Consider the following 26,815-nt stretch of genomic DNA (forward strand, 5'->3'; position numbering starts at 1 on the left):
TGCTATGATGAATAAGTGAGAAAATGTACGTGAAAAGACTAACACAGAATCTGGTATACACTAACAACTGTATAAACGATGTTAAATTTTACTGACCACATGGGAGTGATTATAAGGGAAGAGGATAATGTTTGTCTGTATCTCCACTTTTGCTACTAGCTGTGTCTTCTCCCCAGCCACCGCCTCTTTTCCCAGCAGGTGTCAATGTGTGGCCCAGGGGTCACAACCTAACTTGCCAAGCTCCACAGGTGGCTCTGGGCTCCAGCACACAGCTCTGCGCTGCTGGAGGCGGCCAAACATCAGTGCAGCAGAAGTCTTCCATCTGCACTTAGTTAAGCCCCGGCACTAAAACCTAAGTGACTTCTTCTACAGGAAAGCCCCGGCACTAAAACCTAAGTGACTTCTTCTACAGGAAAGAGACTTGGAGCTCTCCTTGCAATGGCCAGGAGCTGTCCCTCCCTCATCTCCTCTAACAAACAAGTGCCATCTGCCAACCTTACCCACCACGCCAGGAGCCTGGGTTTAGGTGTCTACATTGGCTATAAACAACCCCTCCCCCCCAGAAAACTCACCCACAAGTTCCCCACTCGGAAAAGCCAGCAGCCACGGTGCTCCTTACCCTTTCTCCAGAACCGAGCAGATGGAGTTGTCTTTTCAGCTCCTAGACGTGCCTCTCCCACACCTGTCACCCACATTTAAGATCAACATCTGCAAAGCTGGCAACACAGCCCCAGCAAGGCTCACAGACTCCAAACGGATGCTCAGCAGACACCTGTCCAGGGGCCTCTGCTCTGCCGGGGCCCAGCCACACAAAGTGGAAGGCCTAAACAGCACCCAATGTGTCAGCCCTTTTATCCCCCTGAAGTTCTATCTTACACAGACTCACTTTCTCAAAAAATAAGAGGACACTGAGCAGAAAGTCGCCTTTTCTTCATGGCCCATCATAACCATCTCTACTTGCTAGAAGTGTGGATAAGAGTGGGTTTTTGGTCCCCCCCCTCTTGGCTGTCAGGTTGCCAGCAGTTTCAGTGTCAGGGACTGATTGAGCTGTCAGAGCGCCTGCTAATCTCAGCCCCATAACCAGTTCCTTTGGGCCCGCTTCGGTCTGAGAAATCAGATACTAACTAGTCATCACCACCATTCATAGGACACTATATGGGCATCAGACCTCCTGTGAAGTGCTTTCATTGACCCCTCTCAAGCACCCTGGGGGGTAGGAACTCTTATCTCCATTTTTTCAGATGAAGAAACTGAGTTCAAAACATATGTGCATTGCACAGCAGCACAGAGCAAGGAAGGTTCAAGGATGGTTCTTAAATCCAATCTCTTTGATCCCAAAATCTGTGACCTTCATATACCATCTTCTACCACAGGGGCCCCCAAACTACGGCCCGCGGGCCACATGCTGCCCCGAGGCCATTTATCCGGCCCCCGCCGCACTTCTGGAAGGGGCACCTCTTTCATTGGTGGTCAGTGAGAGGAGCATAGTTCCCATTGAAATATTGGTCAGTTTGTTGATTTAAATTTACTTGTTCTTTATTTTAAATATTGTATTTGTTCCCGTTTTGTTTTTTTTACTTTAAAATAAGATATGTGCAGTGTGCATAGGGATTTGTTCATAGTTTTTTTTCTAGTCAGGCCCTCCAATGGTCTGAGGGACAGTGAACTGGCCCCCTGTGTAAAAAGTTTGGGGACCCCTGTTCTACCATGTTACTTTGCCTTAGGATTATCTGTTCGACAGCCCCTTTTCCTCCCCTCCTCCTGGTAAGGACTCCCTCCTGTGGAGTCAAGTGTAAGCACTTTGGATGCTGGAGCTTTGTGACAGCTTTTTAAAGGTACCCAAGTCTTTCCAAAATTACTAGCATACTGTGGTCCCACTCCAGGTGGCTGGGGGAAGGCAGGCTGGCAAAAGGATTAGCAGAGTGGATACCTGGTCCAAATCCTAGCTCTGCCCCTAGTTACTTCTTAGCAAAATCAACGCTGAAGCATAACCTTCAGTTATCCCTTCTGTGAAATGGACATGGTTGTAATTTCCTTATAAGCTTATTATGAACAAGACATGAAAAAACAAAAATCTTAGCCCACAGCAGGCATTCAACAAATGATGGTTACTGAATTTGAAACTGACCTCCAAACCGATCAGTGTATTTGTTTAGCACATACCTAGCGCAGATGCTAGATGCCCCAGGAGACCCAAGCCTAAAGAACTGATACTCCCTGAGAAGAACCAGAATTTCTCCCAGAGTTTTTAATGCTGGCAAGAGTTCCCACTGAAGTTTAGCAGATCAAGTTCCGTTCCATTAAACATGCCTGTGAAGACTGCTCTTGTCTTTGTACCTTCTGTTCCAGCAAAGCTTCAGGGCCTGGGACAGCCAAGGACGTCCTCATAATCGTGCCTTGTGCCCAACCCACCATGCCCTGGAACTCAACCAGAGGTGGCTTAGAAGGCACGCTGATGGTGAGTAACTCGTTTTCCTCAAAGGAAGCTATTTCTAATTCTAGCAGCAGTGAAAACTGCAGACATTAACATAATCTCAACCTCACCAACTACTTACAGTTTTCCATGTTTTAAAAACATGTTTCATGATCAAAAGCCATGCCCAGTTTGTATCTGGAGCTGGGTGACAGAGAAGGCGGACACGCATGGTCACTGCTGCATCGTATGAATGAACAACACGTTGGGAGCTGTCTCCACCCCCCACGGACCTTTCTCTGCCCCTTGGGCTGCCTCGAGCCAAAGGCTGTTTGGAAAGCTCCTCTGTTTCCAAGGGCTGGTGCTGGTGGCCAGACAGGTGCTGCTGGCAGGCCCGGTGGAGGTTGCCCCCAAATTGGGCAGATGGCGGCAGATGGCACCAGGTGGGCAGCCGCCAGCACTGCAGCTCCTTCCTCACTACAATGTCACCCATCCAACCTCTGTTCTTCCCTTCCCTGCAGGTTATTTTTACCACGGGAGAAAAAAAAAAGTGATGCTATTTCTCTGCATTTTATCCTGAAACAAGTCACACCAGCTCCCTCAAAAAAAGCACCCAACAGATGGCTCTGGTCCCCTGTGCTCAGAGAAACAGCAAAGCTCTGAGCCATCAGCAAGTTATTAAAATTCCATGCAACGCGCAGAAGGCATGGCTTCACACTCCTTTGTTCAGGATGGCAGAGAGGTCAGGAGTTCGAGTCCTGCCTCTGCTTTGACTGTCTACTTCCTAGCCTTGCTATGCCTCTGTTTCCTCCCTTGGGAATGGGAGCGCTAACAGTGTTTCCTTGACGGAATGGTTGTGAAGACTAAATTAATCAATCTAGTACCTGGCACACAGTAGGTGTTCTATAAGTACTAGTTAAAACTATGACTGCCTCTGAGATAAACTAAACCTTTGTGGGTCTGAAAAGGAACGCTACAAGGTCCTGTCCGGGATGCCAGGGGAGAGAGCTGCCCCCAGGGCAACACTGAACCCCAGTACCACCCGTGTGTCTGGCTGAGAGAGCCAGGGAGAGCAGACAGGGCCCAGGCTGAGCTCACTGCCCACTCTGCGACTACCAGCACTGAACTGCGTGGTACTGGGCTTAGTCGCAACACCCGAGGAGGAAGGCTGGGGTCTTGAGAGGGGTTCAGGGTGGGGGCGGGCAACCACAGCAGCTTCCATGTAGTGAGCACTTACTGTGTTCCAAGTCCAGCGCTAAGCTCGACCGAGGCCTTTTCAGATGGACTCCTCTCCACACTACGAGGAAGCTATTATCATTATCCCCATTTTTCAGATGAGAGATCGAAGATTACACAGCAAGTAAGCATCAGGCCAAGACCCCACTCTGTCCCGGCCGACTGGAGAGCCCGTGCTTGCCATGACTGTGTACCACAGAGGTGGGGTTGGGAGGCGGAGGGCTGCTTCCCACCCTAGCAGCCTGAGGAGAGGCTCCCACTCCTGACCCAGCCCCCCACGGCAGACTTGGCCGAGAGAGCGTGTGCTTCATGACTTCAGCCGGGATGTGAGTCCAAGATCCCCGGGTTCCAGGCACTGCTGGTAGAGACCCCAGCCCCGTCACTGGACATTTTGGGGGGTGGGGGGTGGGTGGGATGCATGAACCACTCCTGTCCCCACACAGCCCACGGGGACTACTCACAGCCTCACCTCCATCAGCCGAGTTTCTGAGAGTCTGTTAAAATGCCAGCATGTAGCCTGAAGGGGACCCCTTAACCCAGCATTGGCCATGAGTGCCGAGCATGAATTGCTTTGTGTCAGACTGTGAGTAGGAAGGAAGGGCAAGGGTCAAGCGACAGGGGCCCCGGGCAGGCACGTTTTGAGGCAGCACACCCTAGGAAGGAACTGGCTGGCACAGCCTTCTCAGAACTGACCCATCCAGGGTCCCCTGCTCATAAGCCATCCAACCTGCAGTGCTGCTGATCTCATTCATGTGGAGGTGTCTGTGTCTCACACGGGTTTATTATATTCCTTTCAAATAGAACATCTGGGTTTTAACACAGGCATTTAGGAAATTGCTACTTTACCTTTGCCAGCCAAGTGGTAGCTTCGCCAGTAACTACCACCAGCACACTGGCTCCCGTAAACGAGCACTGCTTCTCCCAGGAGTCACTGCAGAGCCTCCCCTCCTCACCCCTTCCTGACACAGGGCAGCGAGTCCTACACTCACTCTTCCTTCATGGCTCTTAGATCGACATGTTCCTCTCCAGCCTCAGTGCCCACCCCCATCCCAGACCCTTACCACCTCTCTGTGCCATCGTTTCCTCATCTGTGAAACAGGGCTAATAATGGTACCTTCCTTATAAGACTGTTGCAATCATTAAGCCAGTTAATACATGTAAAACTCTTAGAAGAGTACCCAACACATAGTAAGCCTTCAATAAACATTCGCCATCATCATCACCACCACCACCACCAACGTCAACAGTAGTACCAAGATGACCAACGATCCCCGTCCAGGCCTCCAGTCTCTGTCCTTTTCCGTGTCCTGAGATAAATCTCTTATACACTATTTTTAGCCCACCTTCCATACTCAGAATGCTATCATGGCTCCCACTTTCTGGGATTGAGGCTAAAACCCCCCTGACTGGTCCCCAAGGCCCTCATTCTCCAGCCTCAAGCCTGCCTTGCAACATCACCTTCCGTATGTACTCAATTAAAGTGTGCCTCCTTATTGTCATATCTCACTGAACAACAGCCATGTTCATTCCTGCCTGTATGCCTTGTGCAGGAACAAAGAGAGATCAGAAACTGGCTCTTTACTCAGTAGTAGAGTGTCAGTCTGGTGTGTGGATGGTCCTGGGTTCGATTCCCAGTCAGGGCATAGAGGAGAAATGACTATCTACTACTCCACCCCTCACCCTCTTCCTTCTTTCTCTTTTTCTCTCTCCTCCTCCTGCAGCCATGGCTCAGTTGAAGCAAGTTGGCCCTGGGAGCTGAAGATGGCTCCATGGCCTTGCCTCAGGTGCTAAAATAGTTTGGTTGCCAAGCAACAGACCAGTGGCCCCAGATAGGCACAGCATCCCCTGTAGGGGGCTTACCGGGAGGATCCCAGCCAGGGTGCATGTGGGAGTCTGCCTCTCTGCCTCCCCACTTCTCACTTAAGAAAAAAAAAAAAGAAGAAAGAAGCCAGCTCTGATCCAGACTCTCCCAGAAGCCTCAGTCCTGTGTTCTGAAGTTGGGCACTAATGATGCTCAGTGGCTTAATCTCCACTGTGTGGTAGGTGGAGCATCTCATGTCTTCAGCTGGAACCTTAAAGGTAAGCGCATGCCTTCCACTGTTGGGGTCTCCCCTGAAGCATGCAGACATAGGCCCTTGTGTGATAACAGGGCATGGGCTCCAGAGTCGAACACTCTTGAACTCAGAACCTGGCGTTACCATTTACCAGTCACGTGACCCAGCGCAACTCAGCCGCCTCTCCTGCTCATTTTCTCATCTGTAAAATGGGTTTAAGACCTGACCCCAGAGTGTACCAGGGAACTAACCTGATACTGTGAAAGAAGTCCCATCACAGTGCTGCACACCCAGGGAGCCCTCAGTAAAGGTTTGCCTTCTCCCTTCAACAAACCATCGTGGGTTGTTGGTTAGTATTCTACTAGAAACCTGAGTACTGCCTAAGGGAGCATTTAATCCACCTGCTCCCACAGGAGGGGGAAGTGATCTCTAAAGTCTGCCTTCTGCTCTGGGAGGCCCACCCCAGCCTTTCCCCAGAAGTGCCCCCTTCTTTTCAAAGCTGCATTTGTGTTCAAGACAATAAAGCTAGCAACCATGCCAACAGCATAATTATGTGAGCATCAGTTAACAAAAAGGTTTAAGAGGGTCATAAAAACGCCCACGTCTCAGACTCCAAGCCCAGCAAAGGAAGAATGGATGTTGTGAGGCGCATAAATCCTCAGATTCCTGAAGGATGCTCTTTCTCCCCACCTCCCTAGAGGTTGGCAGGGCTGGGATGGACTTGGCACAAACAGGCATGCCAAGATCTGTGGGAGACACTCAGGTATCTGGACAGACCACAGCTGGGCAAGGAGGGTCTGGCACCAACTAGTCCCCAGAGGGATGTCCGGCCAAAGCAGAGTCCCCTGAAGGCTGATTGACCAAGGGCCTCCTAAGAAACCAAGAGTGTATTTTCCCACAGTCACCCCTCGGGCTATGCTGCTTTGGGCTGGTTACCTACCACTCTGCAGTTCATTCCCTTGCTGATCATTACTACTACCCCATAAGGCTGTTATGAAACTAAAATAAGACCCTCTTCAGAGCTGCCCACACTTGCCCTGTGCCAGGCTTCATGCTAAGCCCTTTATATGAATGGTCTCCTCTCATTCTCTCAACCACACCTCTGAGGTTCCATTTTACAAAGGAGGAGAGGAGGAAACTAAGGTTCAGAGATGTTAAGTACCTACCTGAGGTACAGAGAGACAGAGACAGAACTTGAACCTAGGCCTGTTGGGTTCCCCAGCGCATGTTTTTAATCATTATCCTTTGCAGACGGTAACACCCTATACAAACATTTGGTAACATTGTTATTTACCTGAGATAGAAAGAAAATGCCAAAAAAAAAATAAAATAAAATAAAAAGACTGACAATAATGCCGGGAGATGTAACTATAGGAGGTGTGCTGAGGGGTTAGTACAGAGGGGCAGGGAGCAGGCATGGGTCCCAAGCATTCCTGGCCCCCTCTAGTGCCCCTCCCTTTCGACCCATACCGCCTCTCCCCAGAACCTGCACACACATTCCAGCCAGAACTGTACCTTGGTAGTGCACATCCACAGTCATCATTTTACTTAGACTCTTATACTGGTCCCTAGAGGCAAGAAACATTGTACCCATTTTACAGATGAGAAAAACTGAGGCTCTCAGAGGGTAAATGATTCAGTCAGAGCCAGTCGGCTCAGTGATACCACCCATGATTTCAACTTGGATCCCCTGACCTCAGGACCCCTATTTGTTATGTTTGTCTGTCCCTGCAACTGTGGGATGCCCTCCTGGGATTCAGAAAGCCCTTCTGTGATTCCCCATCCACCCACAGTGTTTATGGTTTGCTGAATCCTGGTTGCTCTTTTGTTGACTGTGTCTCTAGCCTGTAAGCTCCTTTGAGGGTGGAGATCACATCTGGCTCATTCACCATTAAATCACCAGGACTCAGCCCAACGGCGTACGTTGTACCTAGTCACAAACTGGAATTGCACCTCAAAGTTTCCCTTCCCACGTCAGAGTCAGAAGAGAAAGATGCAGCTTGTGGAGGGGGGTGGGGTGGGTAACAACAATGGGACAGGGACTGCTGATTAGTAAGCACCTATTACAGGCGGTGTCTAGAATTCTATGTATGGAAAGTAGCGGGCAGAGAGTAGGCCCAGGGGAGGCCGCCTATACCCCTTGGTGGCATCAAGTAAAAACTAGCTGTGTCCTAGTGACCCCACAGGTGTGCTCGTCATGGCTCCCTTGGCTAGCTGTGTCCTGGTGACCCCACAGGGGTGCTCGTCACGGCTCCCTTGGCTAGGGCTGTCAGATTTCGCAACTGAATATAGAGGGTTCTCAGTTACATTTGAATCGCAGATAAACAACCAATAATTTAATTTAAGTGCGTCCCATGACACATCAAATGGACCATATCTTGGCTCAGTCTTTATCATTTATTAATATTTGTTCAATACTTAAACATAATTGAAGAATTATTTATTATTCATGTGAAATTGAAATTTAACTGGGCACCTTGCTTTTTATCTGGCAAAAACAGCCATAGGTGCCCTACGTTGTTGGGGATGGGAGGGTTATTTCTCCAAATGGGCTGAAAAGAATGTCCCTGAGGACCAAGGGGACACTGGAAAGGACCAAGCATGGTCCCCAGCAAGCAGGAAGTCCTCCAGGAGAGGAAGGGGTGAGTGGCACCTGGCAGGGAAGAGGCGGAGGGCCGGCTGTGGCCGGGGAGCGGGTGCTCGCTGAGTCCTGGCTGCTGCTACGCATTAAGCAGAGCTGGCATTTCAGAGCACGTCAGAGGCCCTGGCTCCCGGCCCTGGAAGTCAGCGTCTGGCCTCTGAGCCAGCACTGCCTGCCCAGCCCCCAGCCCTCTCACCTCAGTGGACCAGACCAAGGGCCCCAACGGGCCCATTGTCATCCTGCCTGGTGCCTCAATGGAGCCATTCAGGGGCTTCGGGACAGGCTCCTCCGGAGGGTGCCCTTGGTCACTGCCTTTGCCTGTGTGGGCGGGGGTGGTCTGGCTGTGGTGAATGCAGCCAGCAGCCAGGCCACCATTACTGAAGGCTGGATTGTTGCTAGAGGGCACAGACATGCCCACACGTCACGGGACTCCAGGGCACTCTGCCCGCATTGTGCCCTACCCGGGCAGCTGGGCTTCCAAGGGGCCTGTACCTTAGGACTGAGCAGCAATGCTTCCCCTACATTTACCAAGGAGCTGAGGATGATTCGTCAGCATCAGACTGAGTTCAAGTCCAGGCTTTGCCAGGTTCTAGCTATGCAGGATTAGGCCATCTGCTTCACCTCTCTGGGCCTCTCTTTCTCCATCTGTAAAGTGAGACTAATGAAATCTATTTCCTCAGGCAGAGACTGAAAGAGAGAAACCATGTTAGCAGGTAGCATGAAGCCTGGAACTTGAGTGCTGAAGAAATGTTCCCTTCCCCTCTATCCCTTCTTACTTCTAGCTCTTCCTAATGAAATGAAGACCCCAGAAAACGTGCCTTCCAGGGGCCAGTAGGTCCAAAGGCCACTGCCATGGGAATATCTTGGTTCAGGCTTTGTCAAGAGGACACTGGGCCCCTTGCAGACCTGCGTTGCCAGCTGAGGCCCCTCTCAGCTCACACAGCCCGTAATAAAGAGCATTCAAACACACAAGTCCTCGTCTTTTCTCTGGGCCCCCCCTCATCTTTTTCTGCCACCCCACTCTGAGGTCCTGGGGAGCTCAGATCTACTTTACATCCCAGATTTCCCACCCCAGGTTGCTCCTCAGCCCTGATTTCTGAGTGAGCAGAGAGGCTAGTGCTGGACTCCAGGGCAATGTCAGGCAATTAAAGGCAGCCAGCTCGGACCTTAAATGGAGAACAAAGGGGCACAAACTCAGGGTTCCTTACCCTTCACTAGGAATCCTGGTTAACCCTCTCCAGCGGTTGACATCCTGGTGGGATGTCCACCTTACTCGGCAACCCCAGCCCCTGGCAGCAGGGAGAAAAGCCAGGGCCCGCTGTCCACCAGAGCCCTTCACCATCTGCTCACTTACCAAACCCAAAACATGTCGCCCTGCTTTCTCTGGAGCTTGCATGCATTCACACTTCAGCCCTCTTACTTCATCTAGGATCCCACTCTTGCCTGCCCCAACTCATCTAGTTCCTTCCTCCTTTGTCCTTCACAATTGGATCATTCACTGTGGACCAGTCAGAGTAGGGGCTGCAGACCAGCCTCTGCACATTCAACAAGGTCAGACTTGCCAAAAATACGCATTCTGGGCCTCACCCAGATCTGCAAAGTCAGTCTGTGAGGCTGGAGCCCAGGACTCTGCGCATTTACCAAGCCGCTGGGTAACACAGATAGACAGTGAAGCTTAAAAACCACTGTCGTGGAGGAGGAGATGCACGCTTGCAATCCCTCTCTGGCCCCACAGGACCTTTCTCTGCACACTTCCTTTCCTCTTATTAAATGTCTGAAAGAGTGAATTAATTGGTTTCCCTATTGCCAAATTACACTAATATAATGGAGCACTGCCATCTCATTTCTCTATTGCATTCTGCCTTGGATTTTCTTGAGAGGTTTCTATCCATATATTAGGATATAGCAGAAAAATGCATGCGTGCACGCATGCACACATCTACACACCTGAGACCGAACACTAATGGAGAATTCATCACAATGCCAGGCACTTGGCACATGCTTCATACACATATTATAGTGTTTGATGCTTAGAGCAGCTCCGTGAGGACACACTCATGCCTCCAGAGCTGATGAAGATGCAGGGTCAACTTTAGCAACTTGCATAAGGCCTCACCTTCAGTGGGCAGAGCTCAGTCCAATCCCTGGTTGGTGTGGCTCTGAACACACGCACTGTCCTGACGTCTCTGAGGGAACTGGTCTCCAAGCCAGGAGATCTCACCCAAGTGTGCAGCAGAATCTGCTCAGAGCCCTATGAAATACAGATGCAGAAGCCTCATCCCAGGCCTGTATCTGGAGGGGAGACGTCTGGGCATGTGCACTGTTTTGACAACTCCACAGGCTCCTGGCAAAGAACCATTGGACATGCGCCCAGGTCATGCAGCTTGTTAAAGTAGGGTCTAGAAAGAGAATTCATGTTTCTTGATTCCAAGAACAGTGCTCTTTCAGCCTCCCCACGCTGTCTCCCATGTTACGGTGCTTCCACTGTCAGAAAGGATTTTCTACAGCCTCTCAAGGAGCATCTGGACACACACGTACGCACGCCATGCACACACAGATGTCCATGCTCATGCATGTATGTAACTACACACAGGCAACTCCTCGCTATCTGCTGATCATCTTTCAATCGCAGGGCAGCTTTCCTGTCACACTCAGGGCCAGGTTTGAACTTGAGTGTGGCTGGGAGGTCCGGGTGGCTTGGATGGTGTTAAATGAGATAAGTCTAGAGGAGCTGGGGGAGGTGGCAGAAAGCCCCTCTCGACTCCCTCCACCGCCTTTTTCCCTCCTGCAGACTCCTGAGTGGGGCCCCCAAGGCCTCTTCCTCCGTCTATGATGGCCCATGCCTGAGACACAGGTGTTCAGAAGGACAAGAGATTTCTATGGCACTATTGACCATGTGAGTAGCTTTTACATAGCCCTGGTTTACACAGAACAAGGTGAAAAAGCTCCGACATTAGTCTTTGACTATAATCTCTCCAGATAGTCTGCTCTGCTCTTTTCCACTCAGCTTTCCCCAAATCAATATACAACTACAACATGATTGAAAGAAACACCCAGCAGGCAGACAGATTATATATGCACACACCTGCCTTTCGAGAGGGCTTCTTTAGGGAGAGATGGAGAGCCCAGCACCACCGCTTGAGCAAACCCCACCCCTCAGTATTCCGGGATACATCCTGCCTCCTTCACAACCATGTGCTGGAATCATGCAATGCAATTATCAATTGTATTTCAAGGGGAAATGGAAGGAGACTTCCAAAAAGCAAGAGATCATGGGAGTTGGGCTCTGTTCAGACTGCGGGAATAGCTGTCTGCCTTTGCTCTAAGGGCTAGAAGGGATTTCACAGCCGTCTGTGAGAAAGGCTAGGGTGAAACTGCCTCTAGTTCCTAAAATATGCCATCTGGACCAGCCAAGAGCAGACTTGGCAGAGTGGGGAGCTAAGGTCTTCTAGTCCTGAGCTACCAGGTTAAAGACTCGATCTCCCTTCCTTCTGCAGTTATCAGATAGATTAGTGTCCCATCAGGCTGACCAAGCATTAGCTACAAAGCCAAGTGCACAGGTAAATAAAACAGAAGAATGTAAGAAATGTAGTGGCCATGCACTCCAGAAATCTCTTTTATGCTGCCGTCTTCTAGGGCTGCCCTGTGCACCCCTCCCATGTCCAATCATTGGGCAGGGCTATCAGAGGCAAGGGGGTTTATGAGGTAGGGACTGAGTACTTGTGGGAAGGGAAGAGGGCAGAAAAACTCCTGTTTTTAAACTTTAATTTGCCTATGAATTATGGGGGGAAGGGTCCTGTTAAAATGCAAATTCTGATTCAGAAGATCTGGGGCTAGGACCAAGGCTTTTGCATTCCTAACAAACTTCCAAGTGATGCCACTAATGCTGGTCCACAGACCATATTTTTATTAACCAGTGTTTAAAGAACAAAAAGTGACTAGGAGAAAGAAGAAAAGAGGAAGGGGAGGGGAAAGTGAGAGAAGGAAGGAAGGGAGGGAGGGAGAGAGGGAGGGAGGGAGGAAGGAAGGAAGGAAAGAAAAAGAAAGACTGAAAAGAAAATGTAACCAGTGCATGTTGGCAAACCCAGTTCTCAACTCCACATTCTACTGTGGGCACCTCAGAGCCAGCCCTAACCTCAGATAAAGTTAGAATCTGCTCATATGGTAAGGATTCCCCACCCTGAGCGAAAATGTTACCTTTTGCCAACCAACCTGATTTACCCACCTTAAACTAAGAGCCCCATTGAAAGAAAGAAAACTGTCAAAGGAATGACATTTTAATACACTAGACTCTTAAAGGGGCACACTGTAGATTGCTTAGTAGGGTCTGGAGAAATAGTATAAGAGCTCTGGATTTGAACTCAGACCTGATGCTAGGCCCAGGTCTGCAAAGGATCTTGCACAAGTCCCTGTCATTTGTTCACTTCAGATTTAGTGAACACTTACTATGTGCTGGGCCCCGAGTCTGCCCATCAGGAGCCCGAGAGGCTGTGGAGGTTGGGAGAAATGCCCTGCCCTCTGGGAGCAGGCCAGGGTGATAAAACCTACAAACCACCTTTACAGCCCCCTTCTTTTTCCAGTCTAATACATCTCTCTTTCCAATTCTGTTTCGAGGAGCAAACTATACCAGTTATTTTTAAGAAACAAAAATAATCTGTCCTATTAAGGGAGAGATATTTTAAAACCACTGAATGGATTTTTCCTTTCCTCCCCCCCTTTTTTTATTGATACATCTCCTCTCCTTCCAGTTCTAAAATAAGCGCCCTGTCTGCCCAAACACCAATCCAAAGGCAACACACTGCAGATGGCGCAGGCCTGGGGAGAGCCAGGCAGAGGTCGCTTGGAAGGCACCAGACCTGGAGAGCACAAGGCAGCTTGGCCAGCCTGGCCTCACCGTGGCTGGCTTCCTCTGAATCCAGGTGACGAGACGCTCTTAAAAACAGCGGTGGAATGTGGCAAGAGTTGGCTTTTGCAAAAGACAAATTTCTGATTGAATTCCAGTTCTTTAGAATGGAAAACCAGCAGCTTCCTGTTACAAAATGTACCAACAGTTCATGCCGAATACACAAGTGTGGGTAATTCATGTACTTCGAATCTAAGTGTGGCTAAAAATTCATAACGAAGTCGGCATATTTTTAGCCAAGTAAACATTTCTAGGGACTAGGTCAAATTTATACCGGCCTTTGCTCTGCGATTCAGAGAAGAAATTATTCCAAATGAGTAAGAAGCAGGGACCAGAGGGGAAAGCCACATAGTTTACCAGGCAGTTGGGAGTCCCCGATTCCTGGGGACCATCTCCAATCAGGGGTGCTTCTAGGGATGAAGCAGGGTGTCCTTTCCCAGCAGAGAGTAGCCCCTTGCAAAGAACAGAGCTCAGGATGCTTTAGAAGGCAAGTCTCAGCTGGGGTTTAGTACCTCTCAGGTTAAAGAACCATAAGTAAGTTTCTCCCTGTGCCCTATGTCTCTCCTCCCCTCCCTCCACAGGATATGGGTTTAATTAGAAGCAGCACAGAGGGAGGTGGGCAAGAAGGCAGTCTCTGCAGGCTCTGCCTGAGTGTCAGGCCTGGCTCCTTCCTCCACCTATCACTGAGTGACCTTAGGCAAGTGTGTGACTTTCTTGGGGTCTCATACATAACATAGATGGATAGATGGGGTGCCACCATCTTATCTCATTGTTGTGAGGCTTCAGTGAGACCTGTATGTAAAGTGTCTGGCCCAGGAGAGATATTTAGTGGTGATGTGTTGCTACAATCACCCCAGCCACAAAGAGGTTCTAGCTTTCTGATTCATTGAGCCGGATGCAAAAGCTTTCCCAATGAAAGAATTAAGAATACATATCTTAACTACTTGGTAGAAGGAAGGGGGAAAGAACATAGCCCAAGGCTGTATCCAATTCTTTAAACCATCAGGGCCTTCAGAACAGAATATCTGATTGCCAAGAGTGAGGTGGAAAGGGGCCAGGAGGCTAGACACCTGGGTTCCAGGTTTCACTCCGCTCTTGGAGCTGGGTGACAGTGGGCAAGCCATGCCCCTCTCTGAGCCATGGTTTCCCCATCGGTACAAAGGAACTGTGGAAACAGATGGCCTCCAAGGTCTCCCCAGGCTCATATGTCCCAAGTCTGTAAGGCATAGATCACTAAGTAGATGTCCCAAGTAAGCCTGGTTATTCTAAATCTGATTTTGTCACCTAAACAGCACGTTTTCCTCCAGGGCTTGCCTTCCTCCGTCCAGAGACAATGAACGACCAAAGTTAGCACGCCGGAAGGCCTGACAGCTCTGGGACACTCGCAGCCCACACATCTTGACGTAAACATGCGTCACTCGCAGGTCTGAGAAGAATCAAAGCAAGTCAACATGAAACGGGGACTGTCTGCAGAGCTGCAGCCGAGCAGCCTGTGGCAGGAGGACAGGAAAGAGGTCCTGGCAGCTGTGAGGCACATGGATCCCGCCAGGCCCAGCAGCACAGGGGTGAGCTGGGGGACAGCCGCCGCAGCAGAGAGAGGAGGAGAGCGTGCCCAGATTGCAACAGAACGAGGGCAAAAGCACTGCGGCTCCTCTTTCCACTGACGCAGAGCCTCGGGAGACGGGCGGGGGCAGGCATGGGAGGCCCGGCCAGGAGGAAACAGGGGAGAGGTCAAGGCCCGGGAAACAGGGCTCCAAGCGGGCTCCAAGAAGAGGGTGAGGAGGCTTGATTGTCTTAAGCAGCCCCTCTGTGTGGAACTCAGGCTTCTTCCAATTACTGATGGAAGGAGGCAGTGGTTAAGAGCACCGATTTTAGAATCAGGAACACCCACATTCAAGTCTGTCCCTTTCCATCCCGGCTGTGTGACTGGAACATGGTCCATGACCCCCTCTCAGGCTAGACCTCACAGATTCCTCAGTTTTCTCCTTCCTGGTAAAACACGATCGATAATACTGGCTCAGAAAGTTCGTGTAAGGATTAAATGAGATTAAGTATAGAAATGGCACATAAATGGTTGCTGTAATCATTATTCCTAGAGGGCTTGCCTAATCCTAGGACTCTCTCTAAACCCTCCCCTATCTTAACCAACTAAAAGCTTTCAGGACTCTTCTCAGGTCCCCCTTCCAAAGTTGGGGGAGGAGGACCCAGCAAAGCCCATGGTGTTCCCGCCCCCTTCCAGTCGGTAGTATCGCCATTATCCCATGCTGACATTGTCTTCTGCTGGAGCAACCAGATGGTTCAGCCATTGTCAACTTCCCTGTGTAGAGAAACCTGCCCACTCCCTCTACTCAGCCAGAGCAGGCGAGTTTCCCTAAGAGCTGACATCAGAGGGCTTTGACACTGGCCTCAGCCAGTGTTCAGGTTGTCTGTCCCATGTCTCCTATGCTTGGCCACCTCCCATCACTTCTCAGCTCACATCCCAGGAGGGAGTTCTGCAGGATCCACAGCTCTATGAACACAGCTGGTGCTCAGTATTCACATATTACTGGTGTTTTTTTTTTATTTTTTCCTTTTGTTTTCGCATTCCCCTCCTTCTTTTCTTCCGCAAATGTTAACTGAGAACCTACTGTGTGTGCTGGCCTGGGACCAGAAGGGATCAAGAGAGACACATTTGTGACCTCATGGAAGCCATGGTCTGGCTAAGTAAGTATTCACAGTCCAAGCTGTGGGGGCCACAGAGCAGGCTGTGGGAGAGAGAGACACTGCATCAGGACTATGGTGGTGGCAGAAGACTTCCTGGAGGAGGTGACACTAAGCCTCAAGATGAATGGGTAAATAATAGGGAGGATTAGCCAGGCAAAGGAGAACTAGTACTAGAAAGAGAAAGAGGGTCGGAGTAGAAAAAAGAACTTGCTTACACCAAGCTCCTTACCTTCTCAATGCCTGGGCTGTAGGACTCAACCAGGAGTTTTCATATAGTTTTGAAATTTTTTCATTTAAATCATTTTCATTTTTAAAAATATTGAAAAAAATTCTTTTATATTTTTCAACCTTGGAACCTCCTGAGAATTTTTCAAGAGATTACTAAATCAAACTGGACCCTAAGGCTTTTCTTCTCCCTCTTTTGTCTCTCAAGCAGCATCTCTCTCTCTCTTGCTCCCTCTCCCCTTCCCTCTCCCCCTCTTCCTTTCCCTCTCCCCCCAACTCTCTCTCCACCCCCCAAGCTCCAAAGACTCTTCTTTTGCCTCTGTAACTCATTTCCTGAGCCCATTTCTTGTATGGCTCACTTTTTTACCTCTGTAACTTTCTAAATAAACTTTCTCTTATTAAAAAGGAAAAAACTGAATCTTATGATTTCCATAAAATGTCAGGAACCATTCTAATGAAAGAACAAGGAATTAAGCCAAGATTCTCACACTACATCAGAAAGGAGGTATGGAGTCACGATCCTAAACCTAGTGAAATGAACTTGGCCAGGCTATTTATTGTAAGCGAGTGGACACACACACACACACACACACACACACACACACACACACACTCACACACACACTCCGATTGGATTTATGCTTTCATGCGTACACCCTAGATGCGAAGGGGATTGCTAATGTATACTCCCGTTAGCCAGGACTTTGTTTTGTTTTCCAACATTTTATCGTGAGAAACTTCAAACACAGAAAGTTGAAAGAATTGTATGTATATCTTTTCCTAGATTCACCAGTTAACTGTTTACAGCATTCGCTTTCTCCTTCTCTCTGCAGATATACTCACCCTTTTTTTCTGAACCATTTGAGAGTTAGTTACTGACATCAAGACATTTTATCTCTAAACATTCCAGCATGTATTCCCCAAGAAAAAGGACATTTTCTTACATAACCTCAATACCACTAAGATCAATAGAATGCTTCCATCTAGTATACAATCTGCATTCAAATATCTCCACTTGTCTCCAAAATGACCTTTCTAGCATTTAAGGTTTTCCTTATCCAGGGCCCAGTTAAGAAGTTCTCACTGGATTTAGATATTAAGCTCTTTGGTCTCCTTTTGGGAATAGTCCTTTACCTACCTTTTAAAATTTTTTCTTTCATGATATTGAGAATTTTAAAGATCTGCTATCTCAGAGAATGATCCATAATCTGAATTTATCTGATTGCTACCTTATGCCAACAAATAATTTTAATCCAATACCCCATTTCCCCCTTCCTCTGTCCAGAACCAGCCCCGTCAATTACACTTGGTGGTAACACTTAGTGAAGAGGCCTCAGAGAACTTAGAATTTTACACATCCCAGATTGGGTTTAATTGATATTATTAAACAACTAGCATTTATTTAATATTAAAAGAATACTGGCCCTGGCCGGTTGGCTCAAGTGGTAGAGTGTCGGCCTGGCGTGCAGAGGTCCCGGGTTCGATTCCCGGCCATGGCACACAGGAGAGGCGCCCATCTGCTTCTCCACCCCTCCCCCTCTCCTTCCTCTCTATCTCTCTCTTCCCCTCCCGCAGCTGAGGCTCCATTGGAGCAAAGATGGCCCGGGCGCTGGGGATGGCTCCATGGCTTCTGCCTCAGGCGCTAGAATGGCTCTGGTTGCAATAGAGCAACGCCTCAGATGTGCAGAGCATCGCCCCCTGGTGGGCATGCCGGGTGGATCCCGGTCGGGCGCATGCGGGAGTCTGTCTGACTACCTCCCCGTTTCCAGCTTCAGAAAAATACAAAAAAAAAAAAAGAATACTTTCAATACTTCCAAATTCTGGGGCACAGAGGAGCCAAATGGCATATGTACCCAGTCAAAAAATTTTATAGCAATTTACTTTGACTCAGTATTAACAATGTCTTTTCAAATATTTTTTTTGCAAAGTGCTTTCACACTTGCTATTTAAGAAGCTTGGCTTTGGAGGTCAAACAGATAGGAGTTCAATTTCTGGGTCCACCTCTTTACTAGCTGTGCTAGATAAAAATGTAGCTTAACCTCTCTCAGCCTTGGTTTCCTTAAATGGTATTTAGGGTGTAAGTTGCTTAAACTAGTGCCTCGTTCAGAATAACAGCCTATGTTCAGTTTCACAATAACTCTTCAAGAAAGGCAGGCAGGTATCATCCAGTCTCTCTTATAGATGAGGGAACTGAAGCTCAAAAGACAATGTGGCTTATTGAAGGTTAGGGCAGCAAAGTGTCCAAAGAGACAAGGAGAATCGAAGTTGCTGACTTCCATACCTGTCATTTCTATTTCCACTCAGGAAGTAGTGTCTACCTCATGGGATGCTGTGAGGACTACATGAAATGATACGTTTCTGTTGCTATGCATTATGCTGATACAGAGACCATGCTCAATCAGTGTCAGCGACCATTACTATAATTATTTTTATCTTGTCACACTGCCATGAGTAACTGATTTTGTTCAAAGGCCCCAAAAGAATCCTTGGAGACAGGCTCATAATCATTTTGACCCAGCCCCATTTCTACCCTATCTTCTATCCCACCAAGATAGGGGGGTTGGAACAACCCAAAATTCACTGAAGGTATTAGGTTTCACTTCGAAGGAGAGACAAAATATTCGGAGGCTGTAGGGCCATTGTTTGCAAAACACAAGAGAGGGTCTGTTCTCCTTGGGAAAGGAAGCACTAAGTCATGACTCATTCTTTAGGCTCTATGTGGGAGACTTAGGGTTCCTGCAAAAACTTTTGTGTCACTCACTATTGTCTTATGTGGACTGAAGCACAAAGCCTGACCCAGTTTTGTTCCCAAAATCACACGACCCATTCTGCCCAAGACATTCTAGGAACACATTGTCTATCACCTCGAACAATGTGACCGAGTCACATTGAAAAAGAAGAGACAGAGTCGCCATTGAAATTGACCCTGTGGCTATTAGTAAAACCATTGGGCAGCTGGCCATTCCTTGGGGCACCTTAATGACCAAACTAATCACAAGGTCTATCTCCCACCACAATCAGGCCAGGCGTGAGAAAAGAGGGCTTTCCTTCTACCTTCAGAACAATAAGGAACCACTCAAAGTCCAATCAGTGGGACTGTTCCATTGTTGGTCTTGTGCAGGGCCATCGGTGTGATCGCCTCTACTGTGCCAGCTCAGGCTGGGTATACAAAGGAGCCTCCCCATACATTTAGTTTACAGTTGATCCCTCAGTGTGCTTAGTGCTACAGAGATGGCACGTCTGGGACCAGAATGTAGAGGCGGCATTTCACAACTCTGGATGTGACTCATTTAGAGAAGATTGTTCTTCACTTACTCTTGCTTTCCATTCACCTAACCAAAGCCCTGCTATGCTCTCTGCTTTCACAGTGCAAGCCATCTGTCCTTCCAGGTAATCAACCGTGTAGCTGAGAAACAGAGAGGTAGGGTAGAAAGAACATGAGCCTGGAATGAGGCAGATCTGGTTTCCAAACTTGGCTCTGACCTTAGATAATAGAAATAGGCAAACACCTATTTCTTGCTTATGATATACCAGGCACAGTGCTCAGCAACCTACTTGTATTATCTCACCGAACCCTCATAGCCAACCTATGAGCACCAGTATTTCTGCTTTATAGAGGAAGACACTGACATCTAGATGTTAAACATCTTGCCCAAAGCTCAGCTTCCACATATAAAATCCATAGACTACTTTACATTTTTCCCGGTGTCTTGTGTCTCCAATTAAATGTTATATATAAGCACATATGTATATATATACACCTCAGACTACCCGGCATATAGCAGACGCTCCACAAGGGTCCCTTCCCTGCTGCGGAGGCTGAATCTAAGAAATAAGAATCTCTGACCCTAAGCCAAAATCTCACTGGGTGGCTTGGCTTTTTCAGACTGGCTCAGGAGCTTCGTCAAGGCCTAATTAAAACACTTCTCTCACGGCTACAAATCTTAGCCTTATCAGCAAATAATGCAGGACACCAATATTTGGAACCTCAATCTTGGTCACCGATAAAATGAGTGGGAGAAGTGGGAAGCAAATCTAGATTCTGAAAGTTGGAAATTGGGCTGTAACTCCTCCGGCCTGGCCTTTGATGTGCGTGTGCTTACATGTGCTCATTACTTTAAGCTGTTCCATGTGTATATATTTGTATATATGTGTGTATATATATATATGTATATACACATATCCCGAAGTAGATGTATTTATATACATATATACACACACGTAATGATACACTAAATAAGCCACCAGTCCCACCCTTAAAGTGTCTTCAGAAAATTAACCCATGGAATAAGCAATAATATGTGAACTATAAACATTCTTGCATGTTGGCAGATAACCATGCTAGACATTCCCCTCCAAGAACTGAGAAAGAGAAGAAAGGGAATAACACAATAGCACAAAAATGCACTAATCAAATCCATAATCAACTTTGATGATGGAGCACGGATTCTAATCAAAACGCAATGGGGTAAAGTTGCAACAGGTTGTAAGCTTGGAGCTGAGTGCTCTTCCCAGCAGCCCCGCCTGCATTTTCTTTTTAAACATCTAAAACACCCACAGCGGATTTCAATCACTTCTAATTACTTTTTTTTTAAAGAAATGAGTTGCAAGCTGAGCACCAGGCTCCTAAAAACAGGAATTATCAAAGCATTATATATATATATATATTTTTTTTTTCCCATGCAACTGCTTCTTAAAAATAAGCTAGCCTCTCCTCAAATAGCTCATGAGTATTCCTTATCTGAAGGTCGGCCGGACAGGATTTCTGAACTAACCCAGAATCTATTTCTAAAACAATTCTTTGCACATGGTCATAATTTATACACCATGTTAACGGAGCAGATGCTATAAATGTTCATTCTTGGGGGAAGGCCCAGGTATCCCAGCACCAGGAAGGGAGTTTGGGTGCGGGTGATGCTGCACATGCAGTTCCCCGCACTGGGGGTCGAGCCCCAGCTGTAGGTTTGTGGGAGAGACTCAAGGTGAGGGGCTTGGGGAGCTGATGGTGGGGCTGCTCCTCAGAGCTATTTCCGGCTTGTGGCCTGTGTTAGGACTTTCCACACGTGACGGAGGAGAGCAGGCTGAGGGGCGAATGGGTTGTCAGTGGCTGAAGAGAGTTGCTACGTAATATAAGGAGCCTTGAGAATGGCCTCCTTTCCCCTGTAACTACCGCACTGAATATTCTAACCCCAAGCTAATAACAATGATCACTGTCATGCCCCAAGGGTCTGTTCTGAACCAGCTCTCTTATAGACATCATCTCCCCAGCTTCCCGTAACCACTCTGCATGCTCAGAATTACTATCCACCAGGAAGCCAGCACGCAGATTCAATCCCTTAGCTGTGAGACTTTGTTCTCTTCTCATCATCTCTTAAAAGAAAGGTTCTACATAAAGAGCAATTACCTATTGCATGACGATGCAGCTTCCCGTGGTGACATCAGCTCCTGCTCTGCACCACTACGTGGCCCTGCTCCTCGTCCTTCCCTGGCATGCCCCTCTCACCATCTCTCCTCCCCACCCAGCCACCACCTGCTTCCTCCATGAGGCAGTCTGGACTTCTCCAGCCATCATGTCCCCTCTCTTCCTTTGAATCCCAAGGATACTTCTCAGCTCTGTTGCCCCAGTATATCAGTGATGCCTCCCAACTGGACTCTAAAATCCCCACGGCCCAGCAGGTTTTATTTACCCTGTTCTTCTGCCAGAACATGCTAAAGGAGGCAGCGATGGAGAGTGGTCTGGAAGCCAGGATAACCTGAGCTCCACCACACTGGAGCAGGACGAGCTAAAGCAAGTGGCTTCACTTTGCTGCGTCTCACTTACTCTCCTGACTCGATGGTTACAGCAGTGGTCTTATAAATCAGGGCCTGAAGGAAATGAGGAAGTCTCTGTGGTCATCTCTGTGCAGCACTGTGGTGAAGGGCCATGGAGTTCACAGTCAGACTGCCCAAGTCCTAATTCTACTTCTGCTACTCACAAGGTCACTAACCCAGTGATTGCCTCAGTTTCCTCAGAAGTAAAATGAGAATCGTAACACTTACCTCATTGGAGTATTGTAAGAATCAAATGAGATATTTTATAGCATCTTTAGAACAATTCCTGGCATATAGGAAGTGCTATGTAATGATTTGCCATTATCATATTATTATTGTTATAGAACATGTCATTTCTGCTTTAAATGTTACTGTGAGGATGAAATGAGATCACATGTAAAGAGCCTGGCACCTCAGGCCCTCACCAGGTGGTCCTGCCCTTCCCTCATCTTCCCACTGTACCTGTTGTACTAAGCAGACAATGGATGCTCTGAAAACCCTTGTAAACCAAGGGCTTGAGAGAATAAGCTATGCCTGTTCTCACTCCAAGCTATTTGATCTCAGCTAACATTCCCTAGCTCTTGCTTTAGCAATATAAATAGCTAATTTTGTGTTCCTCATTTGCCAGACACTGGGTTAAACACTTCAAATATGTTATTTTTCTTATTTATGTTCACATATGTTATTTGTGTTATTTATGCTCATTTTTACAGATGGAAACACTGAGGCCCAGAGAGATTAATCCAGCTATTATTACATGACAGAGACAGGACACCATGGATATCCACCTAACTTTAAAACTTGTGCTATTGCCCTGGCCGGTTGGCTCAGTGGTAGAGCATCGGCCTGGTGTGCAGGAGTCATGGGTTCGATTTCCGGCCACGGCACACAGGAGAAGCGCCCATCTGCTTCTCCACCCCTCCCCCTCTCCTTCCTCTCTGTCTCTCTCTTCCCCTCCTGCAGCCCAGGCTCCATTGGAGCAAAGATGGCCCGGGCGCTAGGGATGGCTCTGTGGCCTCTGCCTCAGGCGCTAGAATGGCTCTGATTGTGGCAGAGCGTAGCCCCAAGATGGGCAGAGCGTCGCCCCCTGGTGGGCATGCCGGGTGGATCCTGGTCGGGTGCATGCGGGAGTCTGACTGCCTCCCCGTTTCCAACTTCGGAAAAATACAAAAAAAAACCAAAAAACCCCAAACCCCCCCACCCAAAAAAACCTGTGCTATTGACCACTGCACAACCCAGCCTTCCATGAAAAAACAAAACAACCAAAACAAACAAACAAACCCCAAAACACTAAATAAAAAGGAAATCAGAGGCCCCAAGATATCATTTGCCATTTAACTCATCATTTCCTGAGTATCTTCTAGTGATAAATATCATGTTTTGGATTGGAGACTACCAGATGTCAAGCCACAGTCCTCAAGCCATAATGGAGAGGCTTGCCTGTGTGTTGAATAGGCACCGTGTCAGGCAGACTGGGAGATAGGTCGGTCCAAAGAAGGGAAAATCCCCTTTGCCAAGGTCACTTTGATGCCAGGGTGGGGCAGTGAGAACAAGGACCTGTCACTTGCCACAGAGAAGAGCCCCCAGGAATCCATACACGTAAGGAAAGGGCAGGCTGGTAAAATCCAGGACAGTCTACTGGGGAGGAGCCAATTTCCTTAGCAGTCCATCCAAACCATCCTCATGGTCAGTGCACAAGGCCCCACAGAGGGCAGGGCGAGGTGGAATGGGGCAGGCAGGGAACTGTCACCAACGGTGAGGGAGGGAAGCAAGCCTGGAGGGACGTGACCATGCCAGCCCCTCTGGGAGCAGCTGCAGCGCAATTTTTCAGGAAAGAGGGTGATGAATCACCTTGCCAGAGCCTGCCCAGGACAAGTCTCCAACAATGTTAAGTGAAGGGTCAGGAGGGCGAAGGCAGAACAGCTGCCAGGGTATGAACAGTCATCCCAGCATCTACTCTCCCTCTCATTCCTCAGGTCCTCCTCATCGGGCTGGATGTGTGTCACATCGCAGGGTCACTGCTTTGGCCTCCAGCATACCATTCCCCACACCTCATAAGCCCCAGCTCCAAGGGGATAGGGGAAACCTTGACAAGAGTGTACCTCCGAATTCATTCCCATTTCAGAGCTCACTGGACAAATCCTGTGGCCAATGGCAGAAAAACAGAGCAGAACACAAAACCCTCGCCTACACAGGTCTGAGAAGCGTTGAGGGAAATCTTGCCTTCCTCCCACAGGCCATCAGTCAAATCTGTCAGCCTCCAAAAAATGTTTAGCAAGTGCAGAAGCAAGGGGCACGCTTATCACCCTGGCTTGGGAGCTTAATCTGCTTTGAGGGCCTTCTCCAGCCAGAGCTCCGAAAGTCTGCTTACAATTAGCTTCCAGCTCCAGTTCCTCCATCAGAAAGGCTAGGAATGTGTTGAGTTCTAGCCTCTGATCAGAGAAGGCTCAGGGAGAAGGTGGAGACAGTGTCGGCAGAGAAGTAAGTGCCAAAAGGGTCAGCTGGTCTGTTGCCACTTCCCTGACACCAGCCCCAAACTACCTCCCCCTCTGGCTTCCCGTCTCTCCTGACCAGGATAGTCACATCCGTCAAGTCGGCCTGTCCCCAAAAGTCCCTTATGACTGACTGCCAAGAAAATACAACATGCCCCCGCTCCCTCCTACCAGGCGAGGGAAGAAAAACAGCAGGGAGGGCAGGAAGCCAAGAGTACCTGATTGGCCCTTGCTGATTTCCTTAAAAGAGATTGAATGGCCAGGGCCTGTCACCCAGCCGAACTGGGAGATGTGAGCTCTGTCTGGAACGGTGTAAGTCACCAGTTCTCTTCAAGCCACCCCCCATCCCCACCCCCAGTCACCCGGGCTACCAGCACCAGGATCTACAACCCAGGAAGGAGGGGCTTAGCTAGCTACAGGCCGCCATTCTGAACAGCCACCCCCACCTCCACCGCATCAGCCAGCCAAGACTCGAGGAGTCTCCAGCTGGCCGCCTCAGCCGGTGCACCGGGCACTCTCACTGCAGTCCCAGCACGGTGCTGGGAAGCCTGTCAGTCCAAGGGATGGAGCAGGGGCAAGTCGTCTTCAAGCTGGGGGAGCAGGTTCACTGCCACCCCCAGACCCCTTTTCCTGGATATTGCAGCCAGGGGGCATCGAGCCCAACGAGGCCTCTGATCATTCCTTGTCAGGGACTAAATCTCTGCAGATCCGACAGACCGCTAGACCTCAACATTCAGAACCTGACATTTCCAGCGCTGCACACGTTTTTTTGAGAACACTCGGCCGGTGCCAACCAGAAGGAAGCCGTAGGCGTGCCCGCAGCACGGTCTCATATAGATCTTGAAGGCAAGCCTAGGGCACCCGGGCCACACCCACCGGCTAGCCCACTCTCCCGCGCATCCCCCAACCTGCCGACCTAAGTGGAACGCGTCCCTTGTCCGCCCACTGGGTAGCCCTTTTCCCCCATCCAGCCACGCCACTCTCCCCCTTCGAAGTATTCACCCATCCCCCCAGAGCATTGCTCCAGCACACAGCGCCTCTCACCTGGGTATCGAACCCGTTTTCCAGCGAGCCGCTCATCCGCAGCGGGAGCCCCTCCCCCGCCGGCTCCTGCAGCCCCTGCGATTTCAGCGGGATCTGGCTGGGGAAGGCGGTCTTGCTCACCTCCACCTTGCTTCCCAACTTGAGGTAGCAGGGCTGGGGACCGGCCCGGGCTGGGGGCACGTGCAGGATGGGCGCGGCACTGTGCACGGGTTTGGGCAGTCCCGATTTCATTTTGGAGGCGACCAGGATGGCCGGCATCTTCTCCCGAGGCTTCGGCTTTCCCAGCACGTCCCTGGCAGCGGCGGCGGAGGCAACCGCTAAAGGCAGCGCGGGCAGTAGAGCAGGCGCCGGGCCTCGGCCCGCGAGGCGCCCACCACCAGTGGAGAGGAAGAAATAAATCCCCGGGCCGGGGAGCTCGAAGCAATCCGCGAGCGCGCCTTGGGGGTGCCGGACGGCCGCGGAGGACTGGGCGCGGCGCTCAGCTGGTCCCACCTGGACGCGTGCTGCAGCCGGGTCTCACGCCCCTTCTGGGTGGCCTATTCAAGGGCTCTGGGCGCTCGGAGACTGTTGCCTCTTGCGATTCTCCTCCTGGGGACCCGAGGCTTGGAAGCCCATATTAACTTGTCACTGCATCTCCGAAGTGAGGAGGCCCCTCTGGAAAAGAGGCAGCGGGGAGGCACGCCTCCCTCTCCGGGAGACTGCGGGTGTGAGCTGGCCAGGGAAAGAGAGATCTGTGGCAGGAGGGAAGGAGCGAACCGCAGAGGATGGAGAGGGAGAGCGCACGGAGCCCGAGACGTCTCAAGATCACCGCGAGGCAGCTGGCGCCCTGATCGCGAGCACCGCAGTGTCACCCGCGACGCAGAGGCGCGGCAAGAGCCCCCGAAAGGTCTCTCCAGGCGTGACAGTCAGTCACCACTGCCCAGAAGCCCCCCGGACAGATAGCACCTTAACGCCTGTGGGTCTGCACATGCTCCGTGCTCTATAGTGCAGCAAGGCTGTGGCCGTGAGGTGCGGGCACCTGGACGCGCGGCTGGGCAGGACTGCGCTAGCGAGCGGCCGCCGCGCTTCCCGGGAAGGTTGCGCTGGCTGCGGGGCTCCGCGCAGGGGAAGACAGGCTACGGCCCGCGCGGCTGCGGCGCGCGCTGACAGCCGGGGCCGCCCCGGCGCGCCCATTGGCCCGCGGCGCACCAATCAGCGGCCGCAGATCTCACTGCAAGGGGCGTGGCCTCAACTCCCGGGCCGCGGCCGAAACTCTGGGGCCGCGCTTGGCCGCAAGTACAAAGCGGGCTGGTG

At 49.8% G+C, this 26,815-nt stretch overlaps 1 protein-coding gene across 4 annotated transcripts in view; it reads right to left on the bottom strand.

Moving 5' to 3' along the window:
* NAV2 (neuron navigator 2) overlaps window positions 1–26,587 on the bottom strand; it is a 397,784-nt gene extending 371,197 nt beyond the window's left edge. For all 4 annotated transcript variants that reach the window (XM_066364486.1, XM_066364494.1, XM_066364479.1 and 1 more), the window contains exon 1: window positions 25,523–26,587. In XM_066364486.1, the coding sequence (XP_066220583.1) occupies window positions 25,523–25,780 (258 nt within the window). In that variant the 5' untranslated portion in view covers window positions 25,781–26,587. The remainder of the gene's footprint in view (window positions 1–25,522) is intronic.
* Window positions 26,588–26,815: the final 228 nt, after the last annotated feature.

Source organism: Saccopteryx leptura, chromosome 1 (genome assembly GCF_036850995.1).
Source record: "Saccopteryx leptura isolate mSacLep1 chromosome 1, mSacLep1_pri_phased_curated, whole genome shotgun sequence".
NCBI lineage: Eukaryota > Metazoa > Chordata > Mammalia > Chiroptera > Emballonuridae > Saccopteryx > Saccopteryx leptura.